We start from the raw sequence: 21788 nt of genomic DNA, 5'->3' as shown, positions 1-21788 counted from the left end.
TCAAATCATATTTATTCCAAAAATCAAACATCAAGAACACATCTGCCAGGAAGCAGATGTGGCTCAAGTGATAAGGCCTCCACCTATCATATGGGAGGACCTCGGTTTGATCCCTGGAACCTCCTGGTGAAAAAAGAAGAGAAAGTGTGCCTGCCCTTCCAGTGAGCCAGTGCCTGTGCAAGTGAGCTGAGTGCCCGTGTGGCGAGCCGAGGGCCTGCATGGTGAGCCAGTGCCCACGCAAGTGAATCATGCAGCAAGATGATAATGCAACAAAAGAGATGAAGGGGAGAGTCAAGGTGAAGCACAGCAGAGACCAGGATCTGAGGTGGCACAATTGACAGGGAACCTCTCTCCACATCAGAGGTCCTCCGTGAATTCTAGAGGAGAAAGACAAGGGAGGGGGGGGAACACATCTGCAACTACTCATTTCTTTAGTAGAATAAACAAGATAAACATTAATTAATATTTAATGATTTGATGATTTTTAAAGCTTATACCAGAACTTTATTCATATTTAGCACCACCTTTTTCCTGGGAGGGTGGTTATACAAAGGGAAAGGCATTTGAATAAATTGTATGAGGCATTTTCACTTACTGTTACAGAGTCATTGAGCCAGATAAGACCTAAATAAATGCCTTCCTTTCTCATGCTTTCAGAGAACCAAATTTGAATCATCAATAACAGATGGTTAATATCCTAGGACTTAGACTGAGTCTGTTCTGAGGAAAAATTTTAGAACGTCTGAATTGGTTGAAAAATACACATCCAGTAGCCCTTAATAACAAAATGTATGCACTGATTTCAAGATTTAAAAAAAAAAATCTTGTTTCTGTTATTTGACAATAAAGAAAACTAGAAAACTATTTATATACTAATATTTTTAATTTTGTTGAAGAATATGTAGGGCTTTGCTATTTGTACTTTTTTACACTTAATTTTTTTCCCAAAATAATTTGTTAATTTAACAAAGAAGATATAAAGGAAAGCTTATTCTTTTTTAGATAATTTATTTCTCAATTTAATTTTAAATTAAATTTATTTCGCTGTAATTTATTTCCAATTCAGTGTGACTGCAACAAGGGAAAACATGGCCTACACTGTAGAATGCCTGCGGGATGATATGTAAGTATCTATACATGTATAGGACATCTGCTTTAAAAGAAATACTCAGCTGCTTGGTTTTAGTCTTTTTGAAGTGTGGGATTATGGCTTCTGACTTTAATTATTTAATTAGTATTCAAATTTAGCTCATAACACTATTTACTACAAGATTGAAAGTTTGGTATTGAGATCATTACAGTTATGTAGAATCTTAAGTGTAATTTTTACATTTGTTTACATTTGTAACCCTTATCTTGGTATCTTCTCTAGTGAGATTCTTATGGAGTTCCTGCTCAATGTCACCACAGCACCAGAATTTCGTCGTTGGGAAGTATCTGCCCTTCAGCCTCAGCTGAAGATTGACAAAGCTGTGGCTTTTCAGAATCCACAGGCTTGTAAGTATTTTCAGATTACATTTAGTTTTTTCTAAGTTACTGGCATTTTGAGAAGATGTAGTTGGTAAGGAAAATACTGATTTTGAAAATTGTTTTCACTTGGGCACTTTTCTACTCTTGTAAAGTTCCATTCCCAAAAATGTGTCCAATTTTTTAATGTGTTCTTAGTTCTGATATTTATAAACAACTAAGTTTGCTATTTATTATTTTTCATCTTTAATAGTATACAATTTAAGAAGCCTAGTTTTTTTTCCTGTATTCCTTCCAATTTTTTTTTTCCAATTTTTTTTTGCTCACACCAAATCTTGCAGTAGTTTATTGTTTCTGCTCCTACTATTATTGTTCTTTAGCCAACTCACCCTTAAGTCTTTCCAAAGCAAGCAAATGGGACAAATATTTTCTCTTAGTTTTCATTTTTCTCTTTTGATGAAGTGCTTCCTTCCTATCATATTTGAATTTTAGTATAAGCAATAATTCTGGAACAAAATATTAAATATATATGAATTGAAAGGCATTCCCTTCTTTTGAGCTACAGAACTGAGATTGTATAATCAGATTGCTCTTTTGCTACATCTTTTACCTTCCAGGTGACTGCAGATAAACTTGGAAGCTTGTTTCATTGGCTACTTTTCTTTGCAGAGAATGTTGTGTGTTGATTGAAAAGATGTTATGTGTTAATTCCATTTTCACCATTATGTTTGTTTGAAATGGGCTCTTTGACAGTGACAGTGGTAAGATTTATGTACCAACAACTAGATTGACATTTTATAGCACTATCAAAAAATAGCTTCCTAAATCCTAAACTGAGAAACTTATATTAAGAAAGACGTTACATAAAAATAAATTTCTAAGGAAAATTTTAAATCTCCACATTTCTTTTGATACATGATATAATGCTACCAACCACATTTTTATTGGAAATTTTGTCCTTTTTTTTAATTGTAACGGGGACCCATAGCCGTATTTGCATTTCATATCCAGCCTGTTTCACTTCTTCCTCATAATTATGGTTGTGCTGCCTTTTTCCTAGTGATAAAACCTCAAAATCAGATAGGAAAACGGGTTATTTGTAGCTGCTCAATTCCTTCTTACAAAAGTTTGTCTTTTAATATGAGTTTATATCCTACTTTTCATAATTTTTTAAAAATTATATTAAACCTCATTTTTAGAGAAGTTTTAGATTTACAGAAAAATTACACCAAAAATATAGGGAATTCCTATATTAAAGCTTAAACACCCTTAGCATCAACTCCTCCCTAAAATGGCGTATGAGTCATGATCTACAGCAGTAAAGACTACAGGTAACTTGTATGTAATGAATATGAGGTCACTTAAATTTAGGTTCCGTAAGCAGGGAATGCAATTGTTACTTTAGAACTTCTCTGCTGCACTGACAATATCTTGCTATTTCTGTAACCAACTAATGCAAAAGAATGGTTTTATAATAAAATTGTAGATGTATCTAAAAAAAAAAAGCTTAAGCACACACAGTTTCCCCTTTTATTAACATCTTACATTAGTATGGTGGTATATTTGTTATAATTGAGGAACCAACATTGAAGCACTGCTTCTAACCAAAGCCTCTATTTACATTATGGTTTATACTTTGTGCTATACTGTTTTATAGGCTTTGACAAATGTATAATGACATGTGCCCATCATTACAGTATCATGCAGAACAGTTTCACTGCCCTAAAAGTGCCCTGTGTTCCCCCTATTCATCCCTTCCCCTCCCTTCTGAATCCCTGGAAACCACCGTCTATATCAGTGTTACAAGTTAAGAAATAAATTTTTTTTGTATTCATATGTCATTCATTTATGTTTTTTTTTTTTAAGATTTATTTATGTCTCTCCCCTTCCCCCCCACCCTGGTTGTCTGTTTTCTGTGTCTATTTGCTGCGTCGTCTTCTTTGTCTGCTTCTGTTGTCAGCTGCACGGGAATCTGTGTTTCTTTTTGTTGCGTCATCTTGTTGTGTCAGCTTTCCGTGTGTGCGACACCATTCCTGGGCAGGCTGCACTTTCTTTCACACTGGGCGGTTCTCCCTACGGGGCTCACTCCTTACGCATGGGGCTCCCCTACGCGGGGGACACCTCTGTGTGGCATGGCACTCCTTGCACGCATCAGCACTGCGCATGGGCCAGCTCCACACAGGTCAAGGAGGCCCGGGGTTCGAACCATGTACCTCCCATGTGGTAGACAGACGCCCTAAACACTGGGCCAAGTCCGCCGCCTTTTTATGTTATTTTTAATTATATAATCTTGACAAGTACAGCTAGCAAAATTAATCTATAAACATGCTCTGCCGACTCTTGGGAACCATACAACTTATGGTGGGAGAAGAAGTTTGCAGAAATAGGTGACCAGCTGCAGGGGCTCACATAGCATGGCCTTACTTGGAAATCTTGTCTATTAAAAGAGGGTATCCTGGCAATTGTCTAGAACATATTGAGTATGTAGTTCATGTGAGCTAATACTATTTTTTAGTGATAACTTTTGTCACCAAAGAGTGCCATCTTTGTTACTGTAGACCTTTAACAAAGATGTAGAATGATAAAATTATACAAAAGAATGACCTCTCCCATGGGGCTTCTTTCCCACTGGTACCACTGAGGCTCCAGCCCTCATCCTTTCTGCCTGAACAAGTACAATAATCTTCTGACTGATATCTCTGCTTCCAACTTTACATCCTCAGTCTGCCTCCCAAAGTCATTCCAGTGATCTTTTGGACATGAAAATTGGGTGAAAATCCTTTAAAAGCTTCTTATCTACGGGTTAAAGTCTAAATTCTCTGGCATACGTGGTATGTTATGATCTGGCCCTTGCCCACCTCCTTTATCTTCTTTCCTACTCTGATCTCTCCCTCCCAGCTGCAATTCCAGTTTGAATCACACTTTTTGCCTTTGTGTTGTCTATTTCCTTGAACTGAAATGCCACTCCTCAATTCATACTTTCCTAGGAAACATCTACTCATCCTTTAGGACTCATCTCAGATTTCATTTCTGCTATTATTCCTTCCCACATCCACTGCCCTTCTCTTTTTCGCCTGCTGCACTTTTCATATACTACTTAACATTACACCTATAATACTTTCAGTTTTTCCTGTCAGCATTTTGAGGGCAGGGATTGTGTCACTCCTCTCTGTATTTTCAGGGAAGTGCCTGGCACAGGGAGCCTGCCCAGATCATGAGGAAATGTGAGGGGCATATGCTACAGCTTGGATGAACCTTGAAAACACCATTCTAACTAAAGGAAGGCAATCAGAAGTCCGCATATTATATGATTCCATTCATATGAAGGTTCACAGCAGGGAAATCTATCAAGACATAAAGTAGATTAGTGGTTGCTTAGGGCTAGGGGAAATGGGAGAATGAGAAGGTGATGGCTAACAGGTACAGGGTTTTTGTTTTATTTTGTTATGAGTGTTCTAATTTTTATTCCAGTTACATATATACAGGCAAAAATTTCCCATTTAATTATTTTCAGGTATACAATTCAATGATAATTAAATTCACAATGTTGTGCCACCATCACAACTATATATTACCAAAACTTCCATCTCCGGAAACAGAAACTCTGTAACAATTAAACATTAATATTCTGTTCTCTACCCATAGCATTGTCCCTGATGCTATTCTAAGTTCTCACTATGAATTTGCATATTCTAATTTCATATAAATGCGATCATGCAATATTTGTCCTCCTTTGTGGCTTATCTCACTCAACATGATGTCTTCATCTTTGTTATCACATATATTAGAACCTCATTCCATTTTATGGCAGAATAATATTCCATTGGATATATGTACACATTTTGTTTATCCAGTTATCTGTTGATGGATACTTGGGTTGTTTCCCCTTTTGGCAATTGTGAATAATGCCGCTATGAACATTGGTTTGCAAATGTCTATTCAAGCCCGTGCTTTCCATTCTTTTGGGTATATACCCAAAGGGGGATTGACAGTTCATCTGGCAATTCTATACTTAACTTTCTGAGGAACTTCCAAACTGTTTTTTACAATGGCCGCACCATTTTACATTCTCACCAGCAAAGAATGAGGGTTACCGTTTCTCCACATCCTCTCCAACACTTCCATTTTTTAAATATTAGACAATTCTAGCAAATGGTGTGTCACTGTGGTTCTGATTTGCATTTTCCTAATGGCTGATGATGTTGAGAATCTTGTACTTACTGACCATTTGTATATCATCGTTGAGAAAGTATCTATTCAAGTCCTTTGTCCTTTTTTATTTGGATTACTTATCTTTTTCTTGAGTAGTGGCGGTTCTTTATATATTGACAATATTAAACCCTTATCAGATATTTGGTTTCCAGATATTTTCCCCATTCTATAGGTTATTTTTCTACTTTCATGTACACAAGGTTTTAATTTTGATGAAGTCCATTTTATTGATTTTCTTCTTTTATTTCTTGTGCTTTTGGTGTTATATCCAAAAAAATCATTACCAAATTTCCTACTCCCCACCCCTTCACCCCTGTATTTCATGGTTTTAGTTCTTGTGGGTAAGTGCTTGATCAGTTCAGAATTAGTTATTGTATATGTGTTTGTAACCAGCTGGCTTCTCCTGGAGAATTCATTGAAAACCTTCATTGGAGTTCCTTGCTTGCCTACTGCCCTCTGAAATTTGGACTTGCCCATCCTCACAGTCATGTGAGCCAATTCCTGTATAAAAAAAAAACTCATACTATTTACATTATATATGTTATATATGTAATGTGTGTATATATATCCTGTCAGTTCTGTTGCCCTAGAGAACCCTAATAAACTATTCTCCCTCACAATCAGGTATGATACCCATGTCATGTTTCAGTTGGCCATAGATGTATGGGTTTATATCTGAACTCTGTTTAGTTGATGTATATGTGCACGCACATGCTCAATTATATATATCTTTGTGCTAGTACCTACTGTTTTGATTACTGTAGCTTTGTAATGAGTTTTCAATTGGAAAGTTGTTAGTCCTCCAACTATGTTCTGCTTTTTCAGAATGGTTTTGGCTGTTTGGTGCTCCTTCCCCTTCCATATGAATTTGATCATTGGCTTTTCCATTTCTGCAAAGAAGACTTTTAGAATTTTGATTGTGATTGCATTGAATCTGTAAATTGCTTTGAATGATGTTTTAGTTTCCTTGGCTGCTCAAGCAAATACCATGTAATGGGCTGGCTTAAACAATAAGAAATTTAATGACTCAGTTCTGAGGTTAGGGAAAGTACAAATCAAGGCAGTGCTTTCTATCCGAAGACCGTGGGTTTCTGGTGCTGGCCGCTTATCACATGGCAAAGCACATCACAACTTCTCCTGGTCTCTCCCTTCTCTTCCAGGTTCTGTTGATGTCCAGATTCTGACTGCTTCCTCTGTGGCTTTCTCTCTCAAACTGAATTCTATTCTGCTTATAAAGGACCTCAGTAATGATTCGGACCTATCCTAACTGCCACATCTTAACTAAAGTAACCTCATCAAAAGGTCCTACCTACAATGAGTTCACAGCATAGGAATGGATTAAGTTTGGTGCATGTTTTTCTGGTGTACCTACAGTTCCAAACCACCACAGGTGGAATTGACATCTTAATATTTCATCGTCTAATTCATGACCACAAATGTCCTTCCATTTATTTGGGACTTATTTCTTTCTGCTGTGTCATCCTTGATTTCTTTTAGCAATGTTGTGTAGTTTACTATGTACAATTCTTTTAATATGTTAGCTCTGGAATTTAGTCCTTGAACCATCTGCGCCTTAAGTTTATATCCAACTAACGATAAAGATTTCACTGAGTGTAAGAAACTAACAAGAAACAAAGCAATGCAAAAATCACCTTGTTAAGAAGTCAGTAGTGGGACACGGACTTGGCCCAATGGATAGGGCATCCGCCTACCACATGGGAGGTCCGCGGTTCGGACCCCAGGCCTCCTTGACCCATGTGAAGCTGGCCCACGTGCAGCGCTGATGCGCACAGGGAGTGCCGTGCCACGCAGGGGTGTCCCCCGCGTAGGGGAGCCCCACGCGCAGGGAGTGCACCCCGTAAGGAGAGCCGCCCAGCGTGAAAGAGGGTGCAGCCTGCCCAGGAGTGGCTCCGCACACATGGAACACAGACACAACAAGATGATGCAACAAAGGGAAATACGGAATTCCCAGTGCCGCTGATGGGGATGGAGGCAGTCACAGGAACGCGCAGCGAGTGGACACACAGAGCAGACAACTGGGGGGGGGGGGGGGGAGAAATAAATAAAAAAATAAATCTTTAAAAAAAAAAAAAAGGAAGTCAGTATTACCCAAAGCAATGCACAAATTCAGTGCAATCCCTATAAAAAAACCTATCATGGGAACGGACTTTGGCCCAGTGGTTAGGGCGTCCGTCTACCATATGGGAGGTCCGCGGTTCAAACCCCGGGCCTCCTTGACCCGTGTGGAGCTGGCCATGCGTAGCGCTGATGCGCGCAAGGAGTGCCCTGCCACGCAGGGGTGTCCCCCGCGTGGGGGAGCCCCACGCGCAAGGAGTGCGCCCGTGAGGAGAGCCGCCCAGCGTGAAAAGAAAGAGCAGCCTGCCCAGGAATGGCGCCGCCCACACTTCCCATGCCGCTGACAACAACAGAAGTGGACAAAGAAACAAGACACAGCAAATAGACACCAAGAACAGACAACCAGGGGAGGGGGGGAAATTAAATAAATAAATAAATCTTTAAAAAAAAAAAAAAAACTATCAGCCTTTTTTGCAGAAATGGAAAAACTTGTTGTCCAGTTTACAAGGAATAAGGGGCTCTGGGTAGCCACAACAATATTTGAAAAGAGCAATGTGGAAAACTCACACTTCCTGATTTCAAATTGTAATACAAAGTTAAATAATCAAAACAAGGTGGACATGGCATAAAGAAGACAAATAGATCGCTTGAACAGAATTGAAAGTCCAGAAGTAGACCCACACATCAATGAGCAGTTGATTTTTTTTATATATAAACTTTTTAAATTTTTTAAAAAGATACTTAGATTACGTAAATGTTACATAAAAAATATAAGGGATTGCCATATGCCCCACTTCCTACTCCTCCACCACAGTTAATTTTTGACACAGGTACTAAGTACATGCAGTAGGGAAAGTATAGTCTTTTCCACAAATGGTACTTGTACAACTGGAAATGCAAAAAAGTGAACTCAGATCCCTACCTTACACCATATACAACAAAATCAGCTAAAAATGGATCAAGGACCTAAATATAAGAGTTAAAACTATAAAACTCTTAGATTACATAAGATCAAATTTTCATGACCTAGGATTTGGCAGTAGATTCTTAGATATGACATCAAAAGCATGAGCAAAAAAAGAAATGATAAATTTTATTTCATCAAAATTAAAATGTTTTATGCATCAAAGCAAATTATCAAGAAAGTGAAAAAGATAACCTACAGAATGGGAGAAAATTGTTGCAAACCACATATCAGATAAGGGCTTAATATCCAGAATATGTGAAGAACTTTTAAAATGCAACAACAAAAAGACAACTCAATTTTTTTAAATGGGCAAAGGACTTGAATAGACATTTCTCCAAAGAAGATATACAAATGGCCAATAAGCATATGAAAAAATGCTCAAAATCATTAGCAATTAGTGAATTGCAAATCAAAGATACAGTGAAGTACCACTTCACATCCACAAGGATGGCTGTTAAAAAATGGAAAATAAGTCTTAGAGAAGATGTAGAGAAATTGGAACTTTAGTGCATTGTTGGTGGGACTATAAAATGTGTAGCCACTGTGAAAAATAATTTGGTGGTTCCTCAGAAAGTTATATATAGAATTACCACGTGACCCAGAAATTCATCTTTTAGGTATATAACCAAAGAAAGTAAAAACAGGATCACAAACAGATATTGAACAGTAATGTTTATAGCGCCATTATTCACAATAGTCAAAAGGTAGAAACAGTACAAGTGTCCGTCAACAAGTGATTGGGTAAACAAAATGTGGTGTGTACATGTAATGGAATATTATTCAACAATAAGAAACAATGGGGTAATGAGACATACTGCAACAGGGAAGAGATAGAAAGCAGATTTGAAGTTACCAGGGGAGTGGAAGGAAGGAGAAGAGGAAGCGTTTTGTTTTTTTTTTTAAATTAAAAAAAAAGCAACTTTTAGTCTTTTTCAGTCTTTGAAAATTAGCTCTGTGTTGGCTGGTGTTCTTCAGAGCTTAGCCCTCCTACTAAGAAGATCAACAAGGTGAATGTGCAGGGCCCTCTTAGGTCTTTCTGAGCATGGGTCTTGTCTTTGGCATGTTCTTGTGGCCTTGGGAATTCCTTCATTACAGGGACATTCCAGTCTCCTGGGTGCTCTATTGAATGTCTTAAGGCTTGTAATTCTTTGCTCCTAGCCACTTTGATTTAATTGCTTCTTACATTGATTTAGCTGTCTATAAGCTGTTTCTGAGTTCTGGGACAGCAGCCAGAGATGAGTACTGGTTTAGTCCTTTAGGCTACCACCTGAAAGATTGGCACAGACATACATGCTGCCAGTATGCACATGGAGGTCTCTCTGGAATGGGGCCAGGGACCTGCGCTGGGAGCATAGGCCAGCTCCACATCGATCTGGGGTGGGCAGTAAGGGCACTATGAGCTTTTCCTACTGTTTTTAAGTTGCTTTTCTTGATTTGGCACTCACCCAGTTACTGCAACCCTTTAACTGTTTTTCCAGTCTTCTGAGGGAAGATGGCTCTGCTACTTTTTACTGGTTGTCAAAGACTGTGGAAGAATAGAATCCAGGAACATCTGCCATCTTGGTCCCAGGGTTTCTTTTTTTTTTTTTTTAATATATATTTTTTATTTATTTTTAAAAGATACTTAGGTTACATAAAATGTTACATAAAAAACATAAGGGATTCCCATCTACTGCACTCCCCACACCTCCCACCCTTCCCCACATTAACAACTTCTTCCATTAGTGTGGTACATTCATTGCAATTGATGAACACATTTTGCCACTAATCACAGATTATACTTTGCATTGTAGTTTACAGTCTCTCCCACTCAGTTCTGTAGGTTATGGCCATATATATAATGACCCATATTTGTCATTGCAACGTCACTCAGGACAATTCCAAGTCCTGAAATCGCCCCATATTATACCTCTTTGTCCCTCTCCCTGACTCCAGGGTTTCTTTTTGAAGTGATGAAAATGTTCACAAATTGACTGTGGTAGTGGTAATGGTTGCACCACTTTGTGAATATACTAAGAACCACCGAATTGTATACATGAAAGGGTGAACTGTATAGCATGAGAATTAAATCTCAATAAAACTATTAAATAAATATAAGGCAGACGGGAAAAAAAAAAAAAGTCCTTGTGCTTTCTGTCTGTCTGGTTGTAGCAGCCAAAATTGAATGAGAGAATCCAGGAAATTCTAAAAACATGGGGAAGGGGAAATAATTTTGCTGCAATTTAGAAGTAAACTTGGGAACAGCGAAAAAATAAATACAGGGAACATACCTGAAGCAAAGTTACTGAGGCAGGAAAGCAATGTCATTGACTACCAGGGACACCAGTGGTGAGTCCATTTTGACAGTAGCACCTAACTTCTGAGGGCTAATATGAATAAGACTGACACTTTCATCTCTTATCCTGGCAACTTCCTTATTACTTAAAGAGAAAATCTGGAATTAAGATTCAGATGAGGAGGAAGCAGGTGTGGCTCAAGTGATAAGGCCTCCACCTACCATATGGGAGGACCCAGGTTTGATCCCTGGGACCTCCTGCTGAAAAGAAGAGAAAGCATGCCTGCGTGGTGAGCAGAGTGCCTGCACGGTGAGCCCAAGTGCCCACGTGGTGAGCCAAGTAGTGCCCATGTGGGTGCCCATGCAGCAAGCCGAGTGCCCACATGGTGAGCCAAGTGCCCATGTGAGTGCCCATGTGGTAAGCAAATGCCCGTGTGGCTAGCCAGTGGCCACATGGTGAGTCAAGTGCCTGTGCAGTGAGCCAGTGCCTGCACAAGTGAGTCACGCAAGATGATGATGCCACAAAGAGAGGTGAAGGGGAGAGTCAAGGTGAAGCATAGCAGAGACCAGGAACTGAGGTGGCACAGTTGGCAGGGAACTTCTGTCCACATTAGAGGTCCCCAGGATCAAATCCCAGTGAATCCTAGAGGAGAAAGACGAGAAGACAAAAAGAGAAATAGATACAGAAGATCACACAGCGAATGGAAACAGTAAAAACAGCAGGGTGGGGGAAGGGGAGGGGGAAGGGAAGGGGGAAAAAAGATGCAGATGTGGCTCTGGTGACTGGGCTTCTGTCTCTTATATGGGAGGTTGCTGGTTTGGAATCCGGTGCCTCCTAAAGATGTCAGCGAGCAGCAGCAGCAGCAGGTAGGCACGGCAAGCTGGCACCATGAGACACAAGAAGAAAAAGCATGATGAAAGACTCAACAAAGCAGGGATCAGAGGTTCCTGATGCCTCCTGGGGAAGACAGCTGATGGCGATGGGCAGGAGCAACAAGCCAACAAGCAAGATGATGCAACAAGAGACACGTGCTGCATTTGCAATCAGCTCACAATAGGTTGGTTCAAAGGGAAAGCGAGCAGAACTTTACGAAATAGAAGGACAGAGAGAAAGACACAAGAGGAGATAAAGCTGGGACCAGGGGACTCACAGCTTCTGGAAATGAGAGCCTCAACCCTAGTTTCCAGGTCCTATTTATTGGAAACCACCAAGCAACTGGTTGCTATCTGAACTGCAATGTCATCTACAATAATAGGGAACAACTGCAACATCTATAATAAGGCAACAGCTGCAGTAGAACAGGTGCAACATTTACAATAAGGAACAGGTCATACAAGGTCCAAATGCAATTTAAACTCTTCCCCACAGACACAGGGAGGAAAGGCATAGTGAGAGACAACAAAAAGCAGGGAGCAGAGGTGACTCAAGCAATTAGGCACTTCTCTCCCCCATCAGAAGTCCGGGGTTTGGTTCCTGGTACCTCAGAAAGAAACAAGGAAGACAGACACAGCAAGTGAAAAACAAAGGAGTGGGGAGAAATAAATAAATAAATCTTAAAATAAAAACTTAAAAAAAAAAAGATTCAGATGAAATAACTGTCCAGGGTTACATGGCAAGTTGGTGGCAGAATGGTAACTAGCTTCAGGCTTCCTGAGACCCAGGCCATTATACTTTACAGATGATACCCGGTCAATTAAAGTTGGAGAAGAATATTTAGGTGGACTCAGGCATGTAGAAGCTTCTGCCATATAATAATCTCTTCTCTTTCTCAGCACATACAATTGGCAGAATTTTAAAAGTTGCTAGAGGTTAAAGAATACATTTCAAGAATGCCATAAGACAACCAAAGTTAGATCATTTTGTTGCTTTCTGGGCTTTCAAGTGTTGTTGTCTTTATTTAAATTTTATTTTAGTAACTGCTTCTTCTTATCTTACAGGTGTCATTGAAAATTTACATGCTGCAGCTTACCAGAATGCTTTGGCTAATTCTTTGTATTGTCCTGATTATAGGATTGGAAAAGTAACATCAGAAGAGGTACTGATAGCACATTATAGTTTAAAATATTCTTGTTTTCACATTAAACTGAAACTTACATCAACCATTTTCAGATGTTTGGTAATTTTTCTTTTTATCTTTTAATAGATTTAAGAGCTAGGGCTTATTTGTTTTTGTTAGTTTTTTATCCATCTTGCCTTTTCTTTCCCCTTTAAACTTTTTATTTTGACATAATTCAAGCATACAAGAAAGTTGCAAAAATAATTCAAAACCCATACAGAGAAACACCACATAAATTTTGCCACATTTGTCCAGTTTGTTCTTTAATTATAATCTATCTGAGCACTTTTTATATATCTTTTAATTTTAAAAAACTTCGTTACAAAGGTTTGCTTATAATAGAAAATTTAGGGAAAAAAGACAAGCAAAATGAAGGAAAAGAGAACCTCTCATACACCCAAAGCATTCAGTCTTATGGTTTGGTATATTTTCTTCTAGCCCCTTTTCAGTGTATATTTGTCTTTTCAAATGTTTCATTGTCATAATACATCATTTGACCAAAATCTTCTTCCTTTAACCCCTCTGAATACTGAGGGGAATGCACCCTACTTCCTTATCTCCCACCTCATCATCTTCTTGCTTACTAGTACATTCACCTTCTCCAGCACACTGTTTTCACCCTGATGATAAAATTTGTCACCTATCACAACCATATGTAACTCATAGAACTTGGTTCAAAAATGTAATTCCACTGAATTGTATGCTTATAAGTCGTTGAGATGGGAAATTTTATGTTGCATAGGTGTCATCACAATTTTAAAAAAGAGATACTAAGGAGACAACAATGATTAAATGCAGCACATAAACCCAGAATAGATATAATAATAATGGAAGAAAACATGCTGAAAAGGTTATTATTGGGGCAATTGAAAAAATTGGAATATAGACTATATGCTTTAGATCAATGTTAAATTTCTTGAGTTTGATAACTATACTTAATGTGGTTAAATAAGTGAATATCCTTATTAGGAAATATACATGGAAGTATTCAGTATTAAAGCATGCAACTTATGCTCAGATCTCAAGTGTTTAGAAATTAGAATGATAATTACATGCAGCATAGTGTTAAGAGTTGGTAAATCTGGGGATATATTGGAGTTTTCTGTATTGCTCTTGTATTATTTTTCCAACTTTTCTGTAAGTTCAAAATGATTTCAAAATTAGTCTCTTCTAGTTCATTATAATATTATTTAAGCTTGAGTATTTCTTTTCTACCTAATTGCAGTTTTTAAAGTTTTTACAGTTTAATATTTATACCAAAATGACCTAATAAATGTTTTTAATTTCTTTAGTTACATTACTATATTCAGAACAATTTTACAAGTGCAAGAATGGCTTTGATTGGACTTGGTAAGTTGGGAATTGCCTTTTTAAATTTATTTTCTTAATATCAATCCCTTAAGCTAATTATATGAAAACAGGATTAAGCAAAATTTGAGAGCTCAGTCCTCTATTTTTAATGTCAAATAGACATGTGTGATAGGATTTTTGTTTAATTCTGTGTCACTTTTTTTTTAGAAAGCAGAATCCAACATTTAACCAAAAAACTCTAACAAATCCTTTTTTTTTTTTTTTTAAGTACAACTTAATAGCAATTTAGGCAAAGGGCATAAACATAGTTCATGGATGGGGAATATATATATATGGACATTTATCATTTTAAAAGATTGTCCACCTCACTAATAATTATGAAATTTTTCATCTGTGAGATTGGCAAAAATTAAAATATTGACACTAAGTATTAAGCAGAGTAGGCACGCTCAAAAATTGTTGGGGGGGGAGCAGTTATAGCTCAGTGGTTGAGCACCTGCTTCCCATGTATGAGATCCTGAGTTCAATCCCCAGTACCTCCTAATTTTGAAAAATAATAAATAAATTGTTGGAAGGAGTGTAAACTGGTAGGTCTATTTGAATATATCTGTTAAAATTCTGTTTACTCTTAGACCCAGCAATTTTACTTTAAGGAATTTACAGAAACGCTCATCAAGTTTACAAAATAGTTGTACAAGAATATTGTTTGCAATATTATTTTGTAAATAACCGTAGCTATAATTCGCATACTATAAAATCCATCCTTATAAACTGTACAAGTTAGCCATTTTTAGTATATTCAGAGAGTAGTGCAAACTATCGCCACTATGTAATTGCAGAACGTTTTCATCACTCCAAAAAGAAAACTCTTTAGCAGTTACTCCCCATTTCCCTTATTCTGAGCTCCTGGCAACCACTAATCTACTTTGTCTCTATAGATTTGCCTATTGTGGACATTTCATGTAAATGGAATTTGTGTTTGGCTTCTTTCATTTTGCAGAATGTTTTCAAGGTTCATTTGTGTTGTCATTGCTTCATTCCTTTTTATTGCTGAATAATATTCAATTGTATCAATATAACACATTAACTTTTTGAGGAACATCAAACTGTTTCCCACAGCGGCTGCACCATTTTACATTCCCACCAGCTGGGAATGAGGGTCCCAGTATCTCTGTATCCTCGGCAACATTTTTTTATTATGGTCATTTTAGAGAGTATGAAGCAGTATCTCATTGTGGTTTTGAATGGCAGTTCCCCAATGCCCAATCACTTTGAGCATCTTCTTGGAGAAATGTCTGTTAAAACCATTTGCCCATTTTTTAATCAGGTTCATATCTTTTTATTATTGAATTGTAAGAGTTCTTTATATCTTCTGGATAGTAGACCCTTAGCAAATACATGTTTTGCTAATATTTTCTCCCATTTTGTGGGTTGGTTTTTCACTGTCTGGATAATGTCTTCTAATATACAATGCAATATTGTTTTAATAGCAAAATATTGGAAACATACAAATGTCCATCAAGAAGGCACTGATTAAAATGATTGTGCATCCATAAAATGGAATTCTTTATAACCTTTAAAATGTTTGAGTTAGACCACTCAGACAGATGTAAATGATAAAGACAAGTTGGAAACAATATCAATAGAATGACCCTAATTTTAAAATAAAGAAAATGAAGAGAATAATATATGCACACACAAAAATTTCTAGATAAATATATAGTAAACTGTAAACGGTTTTTAAAACAAGGTAAAAAGTAGGTGTCTTACAATTGAGTTTTTAAATTTTTCTTTCTACCTTGTTCGTATTTCTGCTAAAACAGGTGTGAGTCATCCTGTTCTGAAGCAAGTTGCTGAACAGTTTCTCAACATGAGGGGTGGACTTGGTTTAGCTGGCGCAAAGACCAGATATCGTGGAGGTAAGCACTTTTGTTCTGTTAGTGTCTGAGGGAAGTCTCTCCCCTTCCCCACCAAAATTTGAAGTGGCTGAAGTAGGCCTGATTGTAATACTACCAGTCTCAATATGGAAGGAAAGAACTAGATTTGGCATTACATATTAAACAAGTGTTTTTTTGTTTGTGTTAGGGTCAGAGTGGGATGGCAAGGGGTGAGCACAGGACCCCAGAAAAGCTTAATCTTAGTGGTTTTATACTGTACTGTTAGGGAATACTGAAGAATAAAAGTTAGAATGATTGTTGTTTTCTTCTTCTCTCTCCCCCTTACTTGGCTCCAGGTGAAATTCGAGAACAGAATGGAGACAGTCTTGTCCATGCTGCTCTTGTAGCAGAAGGTGCTGCCACAGGAAGTGCAGAAGCCAATGCATTTAGTGTTCTCCAACATGTCCTTGGTGCTGGACCACATGTCAAGAGGGGCAGCAACTCCACCAGTTCCCTGTACCAGGCTATAGCCAAGGGAATTCACCAGCCATTTGATGTGAGTCTAAGCAGTTAATATCTCTCTATTTTTAAATGCTCAGTATTTAAAACATGGTCCTGACAATCTGCTCTTAATTTTAATCTGTTCTTAATTTTAATCTGTTCTTTAATTTTTAGAGGAACACAAAAAAAATCTTTGGAAAATTAAAGAAGTCAGGCTTGATTTCAGTACATTAGTGAGTTAGAGATTTATTGACTTTTCAGTTTTTCTAATAGTGAAGAAAGAATTGAATGCTTAGAAATAAAATCAGAAATTCACACTTCAGTTCTTTTTAGGATAAACTTCTAGAATTAAACATTCCCCTAGATTCTTACTAGTCTTTTTTCTTAGATTTTTTGCTAAACTTTGCTCTCTCTGGCTGCTTCCGCACTTTCATTGCTTTTTCTGGCTTCCAACCAAGTATTCAAGATATTTGCCAATAAACTATTTCACAGACCCACAACTTCAAATTAAAATTTAATCTAACAAAAAGTTCATGTTACTTTAGAAGATACCTTCTTTTTATGACAGTAAAGAAAGTGCTAAAGCTTTCAAAACATTGTTATTCAAATTAGTGGAATGCTCAGTGCCAACCAACAAAGTAATGAATGACTATTGTTTACCCAATGCCCTACTTCATGTGGCAGCTACTGTCAGCCAGCCGCACTCTCTCAGCAAGCAGTGGAAGGGTCCACTGACATAGCTTGCTGAAGCCAGAAAGCAACATAAAAATCCACTTCCCCAAGATGTGGGGTGTGTACAAGCTGATCATTGATCACAACTTTTGATTAGCTACTTAGGATTGCTGGGGACTCCTTGCTCCAGTGGTGGCAGAGGAAACTTAAAGACAGTACACTTCCTCAGAGCTGTGAAGGACAGTTGTAGGGCTGCTGACTGGGCAAGTCAAGAAAGTACAGCTCTCAGGAGCCATGGAAGAAGCTCCTTGTGCTATTCATGGCCACTCCTTCATCCCTCTCCAGGGCAGTTTGGAGCCAGCTGGTGCTACCTTTGTAGGTGCCTGGCCTTGTTCCAGCTGGGAAAGATTGACTTGGGAAACTTCTCTCTGGAATGCCCCCTCCCTCCAGGCAAAAGCGGGATAAGAAATGATCAAGGTGGATAACTTGAGGCAAAGGCTTTCCTGCTTTAAGGCCGGCAGTGGAACACTACATAGAGGGTTAAGGTCTGTCTCCTGGGAAGTAGAGGAGGGCATTCAAGCTCCTATAAACGGGAACTCGTAAGGCTGCTAGTAAGCCCAAGTGCAGGACCAGATGGAGGTCCAGAAAAGACAGGGTGAAACCTTCCTGAGGGCTGGCACTCAAAAAAAAATCTCATAACAGCTGGTTACAAACTCAAGAAATAGACATATCAGAGAATAAACCCAGAGTTAACATTTTAAAATATTAAAATGTACATTGGGCAACAAAAGAGAAACAAATAATGAAGTTCATCAAAGGAAGGATAAACATCCAGAAAACATTGACAAAGACCAAACTATGTATATACCAAAGACTTTAAAAATGTATACACACATATACATATGTATGTTCAGTATGCTTAAGGAGATGGAGGAAAATACAGAGAAAGAGCTAAAGGATATCAGGAAAACAACATTAGAGTCTCAATAAAGAGAAAAAAATTTTAAGGGAACCAAATAGAATTAAATGAAATGAAAAATTCCTAGGAGGATTCCAACAGCAGATTGGAGCTGACAGAAGAAAGAATCAGCAAACTCAAAGACAAGACAAATTATAAAAGACAAAAATAGCCCAAGAGATATGCACCATCAAGTGCACTAATATACATATTATGGGGGTCCCAGAAAAAGAGACAGAAGGAATATTCAAAGAAGTAATGAGAGAAAACTTCCCAAACTTAGCAAAAAAATATAAATAAGCACATCCAAACAGAGAACACCAAACAGGCTAAACTTGAGGAAAAATGCCATTCAAATGCTGATCAAACTGTTGAATGAAAAGGACAAGAGAAAGTTCTGAAAGCTGCATATTATTTAACACCCAGTAGGTTAAAGAGGGAATTAGGAAATACTGAGGCCAATGAAAATACAACATTGTTATGTGTCTGGGATGCAGCAAAAACAGTGCTGAAAGGGAAATTCATAGTTCTAAATGCTTTCATTAAAAAGGAAGAAAGATTCCAAATCAGAGACCTAACCTCAAAACTGAAAGAAAGAAGAGCAGACTAAGCCTAAAGCAAGCTGAAGGAAGGAAATAACAAAGATGAGAGTGGAAATATATGAAATAAAATTTAAAAAATAATATAACCAACAAAACCAAAAGTTGGTTCTTTGAATAGATCAATAAAATTCACACACCTTTAGCTAAACCAGAGGTTTCTTAATAAGAACCGGGGTTCCATGGAAAGATTTCAGGGGGTCTGAGAGCTTGAATTGAAAAACATCAACTTACCTTTATTTTCTCTGACCTCCGATGTTGAGTGTCATAAAACTATCTGCTACTACATTCGGAGAAGGGACAGGGTCCTTGGTTTTCACTTAAATAGCAAAGGGGTCTGTGGAACAAAAAAGATTAAGAATCCCTGAGGTAGACTGATGAAGAAAAAAAGGGAGCACACAAATGACTAAAGTCAGAAATGAAAAGAGAGACATTACTTCCGACTCCATTGAAATAAAAAGGTCTATATGAGGATACTGGGAAGTTGATGTGGCTCAAGCAATTGGGCTCCCATCTACCATATGGGAGGCCCCAGGTTCAATTCCCAGGGCCTCCTGGTGAAGGCAAGTTGGCCTCAGCTGCAGAGAGCTGACACCTGCACCATGGAGAGCTGGCGCAGCAAGATGACCCAACAAAGGGAGATGCAGAGAAGAGACAGAGACACAGCAGACCAGGGAGCTGAGGTGTCTTAAGTGACTGAATGCCTCTTTCTCATGTTAGAGGTCCCAGGATCAGTTCCCAGTGCCTCCTAAAGAGAAGACAAGCAGACACAGAAGAACACACAGCAAATGGGCACAGAGAGCAGACAGCGAGCGCAGGAGGTGGGGGGGAGGGTAAATAAAATAAAAATCTTTAAAAAAAAAAAAGGATACTATAAACAGCTTTATGCCAATAAATTAGATAATTTAGATAAAACAGACAGATTTCTAAAAATATCTATACTGACTCTAGAAGAAATAGAAGATCTCAATTCATAATCAAAAACCACCCAACAGGGGCAGATGTAGCTCAGTTGTTTGAGCACCTCCTTCCCAAGTATGAGGTCCCGGTTCAATCCCCAGTACCTCCTAAAAGAAGAAAAAAAAACTTCCCAAAAAAGACCAGAACAGATATCTTCACAGGGAAATTTTACCAAACATTTAAAGAATTCACACTAATCCTGCTCAAATTCTTTCCCCCAAAATTGAAGAGGAATGAACATTCCTGATATTCAGTTAGGCCAGAATCACCCTCGTACCAAAGCCAGACAATGATACAAAAAAGAAAAAAGAAAGAAAATTATAGGCAAATATCTCTTAGGAATATAGACACAGTAATCCTCAAGAAAATGCTAGCAAACAGAATCCAACGGTATACTGAAAAAATTACATACCATGATCAAGTGGTATGTAGGGGTGGTACAACATAAGAAAATCAATTAATGTAATACATCACATTAACAGAATGAAGGGAAAAAAACACATGATCATCTCAGTTGACCCAGAAAAGGCATCTGACAATATCCAGCACCTCTTCTTGGTAAAATTGCCTAGAAAACTAGAGATAGAAGAAGGCTTCCTCAAGATAATAGAGGGCATATATGAAAAACCCACAACTAACATACTCAATGGTGAAAGATTAAAGCTTTCCCTCTAAGATCAGGCATGAGACCTATCTTAGAGGCCCACTGTCACCACTGTACTGGAAGTTCTAGCCAACTCAGAGTGGATCAAAAATCTAAATTTAAGAGCCAGTACTATAAAATTTCTAAAAGAAAACAAAGGGAAGCATTTTTAGGACCTTGTGTTAGGCAATGGTTTCTTAGACTTTAGACCTGCAGCACAAGCAAAAGAAGGAAAAAACAGATAAATGGGACCTCATCAAAATTATGAACTTTTGTGCCTTAGAGAACTTTATCATGAAAGTAAAGTGACATTCTACATAATGGGAGAAAATATTTGTAAAATACATATCTGAAAAGGGTTTAATATCAAGACACTATAAAGAAGTCCTTAAACTCAAAATCAAAAAAACAACCAAAATTTTAAATGGTCAGAAAACTTGAGTAGGCATATCTCCAAGAAAAATATGCAAATGGCCAAAAAGCATATGAAAAGATGCTCAACACCATGAGCCTTTATGAAAATACAAATCAAAACCACACGGAGGTACCCATTCACACCACTAGAATGGCTACTAGTGGCCATTCTTTCTGAAAAGAATGTGAAGTAATAGGAGCACTCATTCATTGCTGATGGGAATGTAAAATGGTGCAGCTGCTGAGGAATACAGTTTGGCAGTTCCCCAGAAAGCTAAGGATAGAAATACCATATGACCCAGTAATCCCACTACTTGGTATATACCCCCAAAGAATTGAAAACAGGGACTCGAACAGATCTTTGCACACTAATGTTCATAGTGGCATTATTCACAATTGCCAAAAGATGGAAGAAACCCAAATATCCATCAACCAGTGAATGGATAAACAAAATATATATAAACATAATGGAATATTATTAATCTGTAAAAAGGAATGAAGTTATACATGTGACAACATGTTGAGTGAAATAAGACACAATTTCATTGATAGGAAATAAATAGAATAAGCAAATTCATAGAGTCAAAATCTAGAATATGGGTTACCAGGGGACTGGGTAGCGGTAGGGAATAAAGAGCTTAGGCTAAATTGTACAGTATTTCTGTTTAGGATGATGGAAAAGTTTTGGCAGTGACTAGTGGTGATGGTAGCACAACATTGTGAACCTAATTAACAGGACTGAATTATATATTTGTGGTTAAAAGGGGAAATTTTAGGTGTATATGTTACTAGAAAAACA

The 21788-nt window shown here is 37.8% G+C and overlaps 1 protein-coding gene across 1 annotated transcript in view; it reads left to right on the top strand.

The window, feature by feature from the left end:
- Positions 1-21788, top strand: part of UQCRC2 (ubiquinol-cytochrome c reductase core protein 2) — a 37582-nt gene that overhangs the window by 7881 nt on the left and 7913 nt on the right. The window contains exons 5-10 of the mRNA XM_004447373.5: positions 1067-1123; positions 1373-1497; positions 12936-13033; positions 14347-14404; positions 16189-16284; positions 16599-16798. Coding sequence (XP_004447430.1) covers positions 1067-1123; positions 1373-1497; positions 12936-13033; positions 14347-14404; positions 16189-16284; positions 16599-16798 — 634 coding nt within the window. The remainder of the gene's footprint in view (positions 1-1066; positions 1124-1372; positions 1498-12935; positions 13034-14346; positions 14405-16188; positions 16285-16598; positions 16799-21788) is intronic.

This window comes from Dasypus novemcinctus, chromosome 23 (genome assembly GCF_030445035.2).
Source record: "Dasypus novemcinctus isolate mDasNov1 chromosome 23, mDasNov1.1.hap2, whole genome shotgun sequence".
In the NCBI taxonomy this organism is placed as follows: domain Eukaryota; kingdom Metazoa; phylum Chordata; class Mammalia; order Cingulata; family Dasypodidae; genus Dasypus; species Dasypus novemcinctus.
The sequence above is the reverse complement of the archived record's forward strand: the minus strand, read 5'-3'. Positions and strand labels throughout refer to the sequence as shown.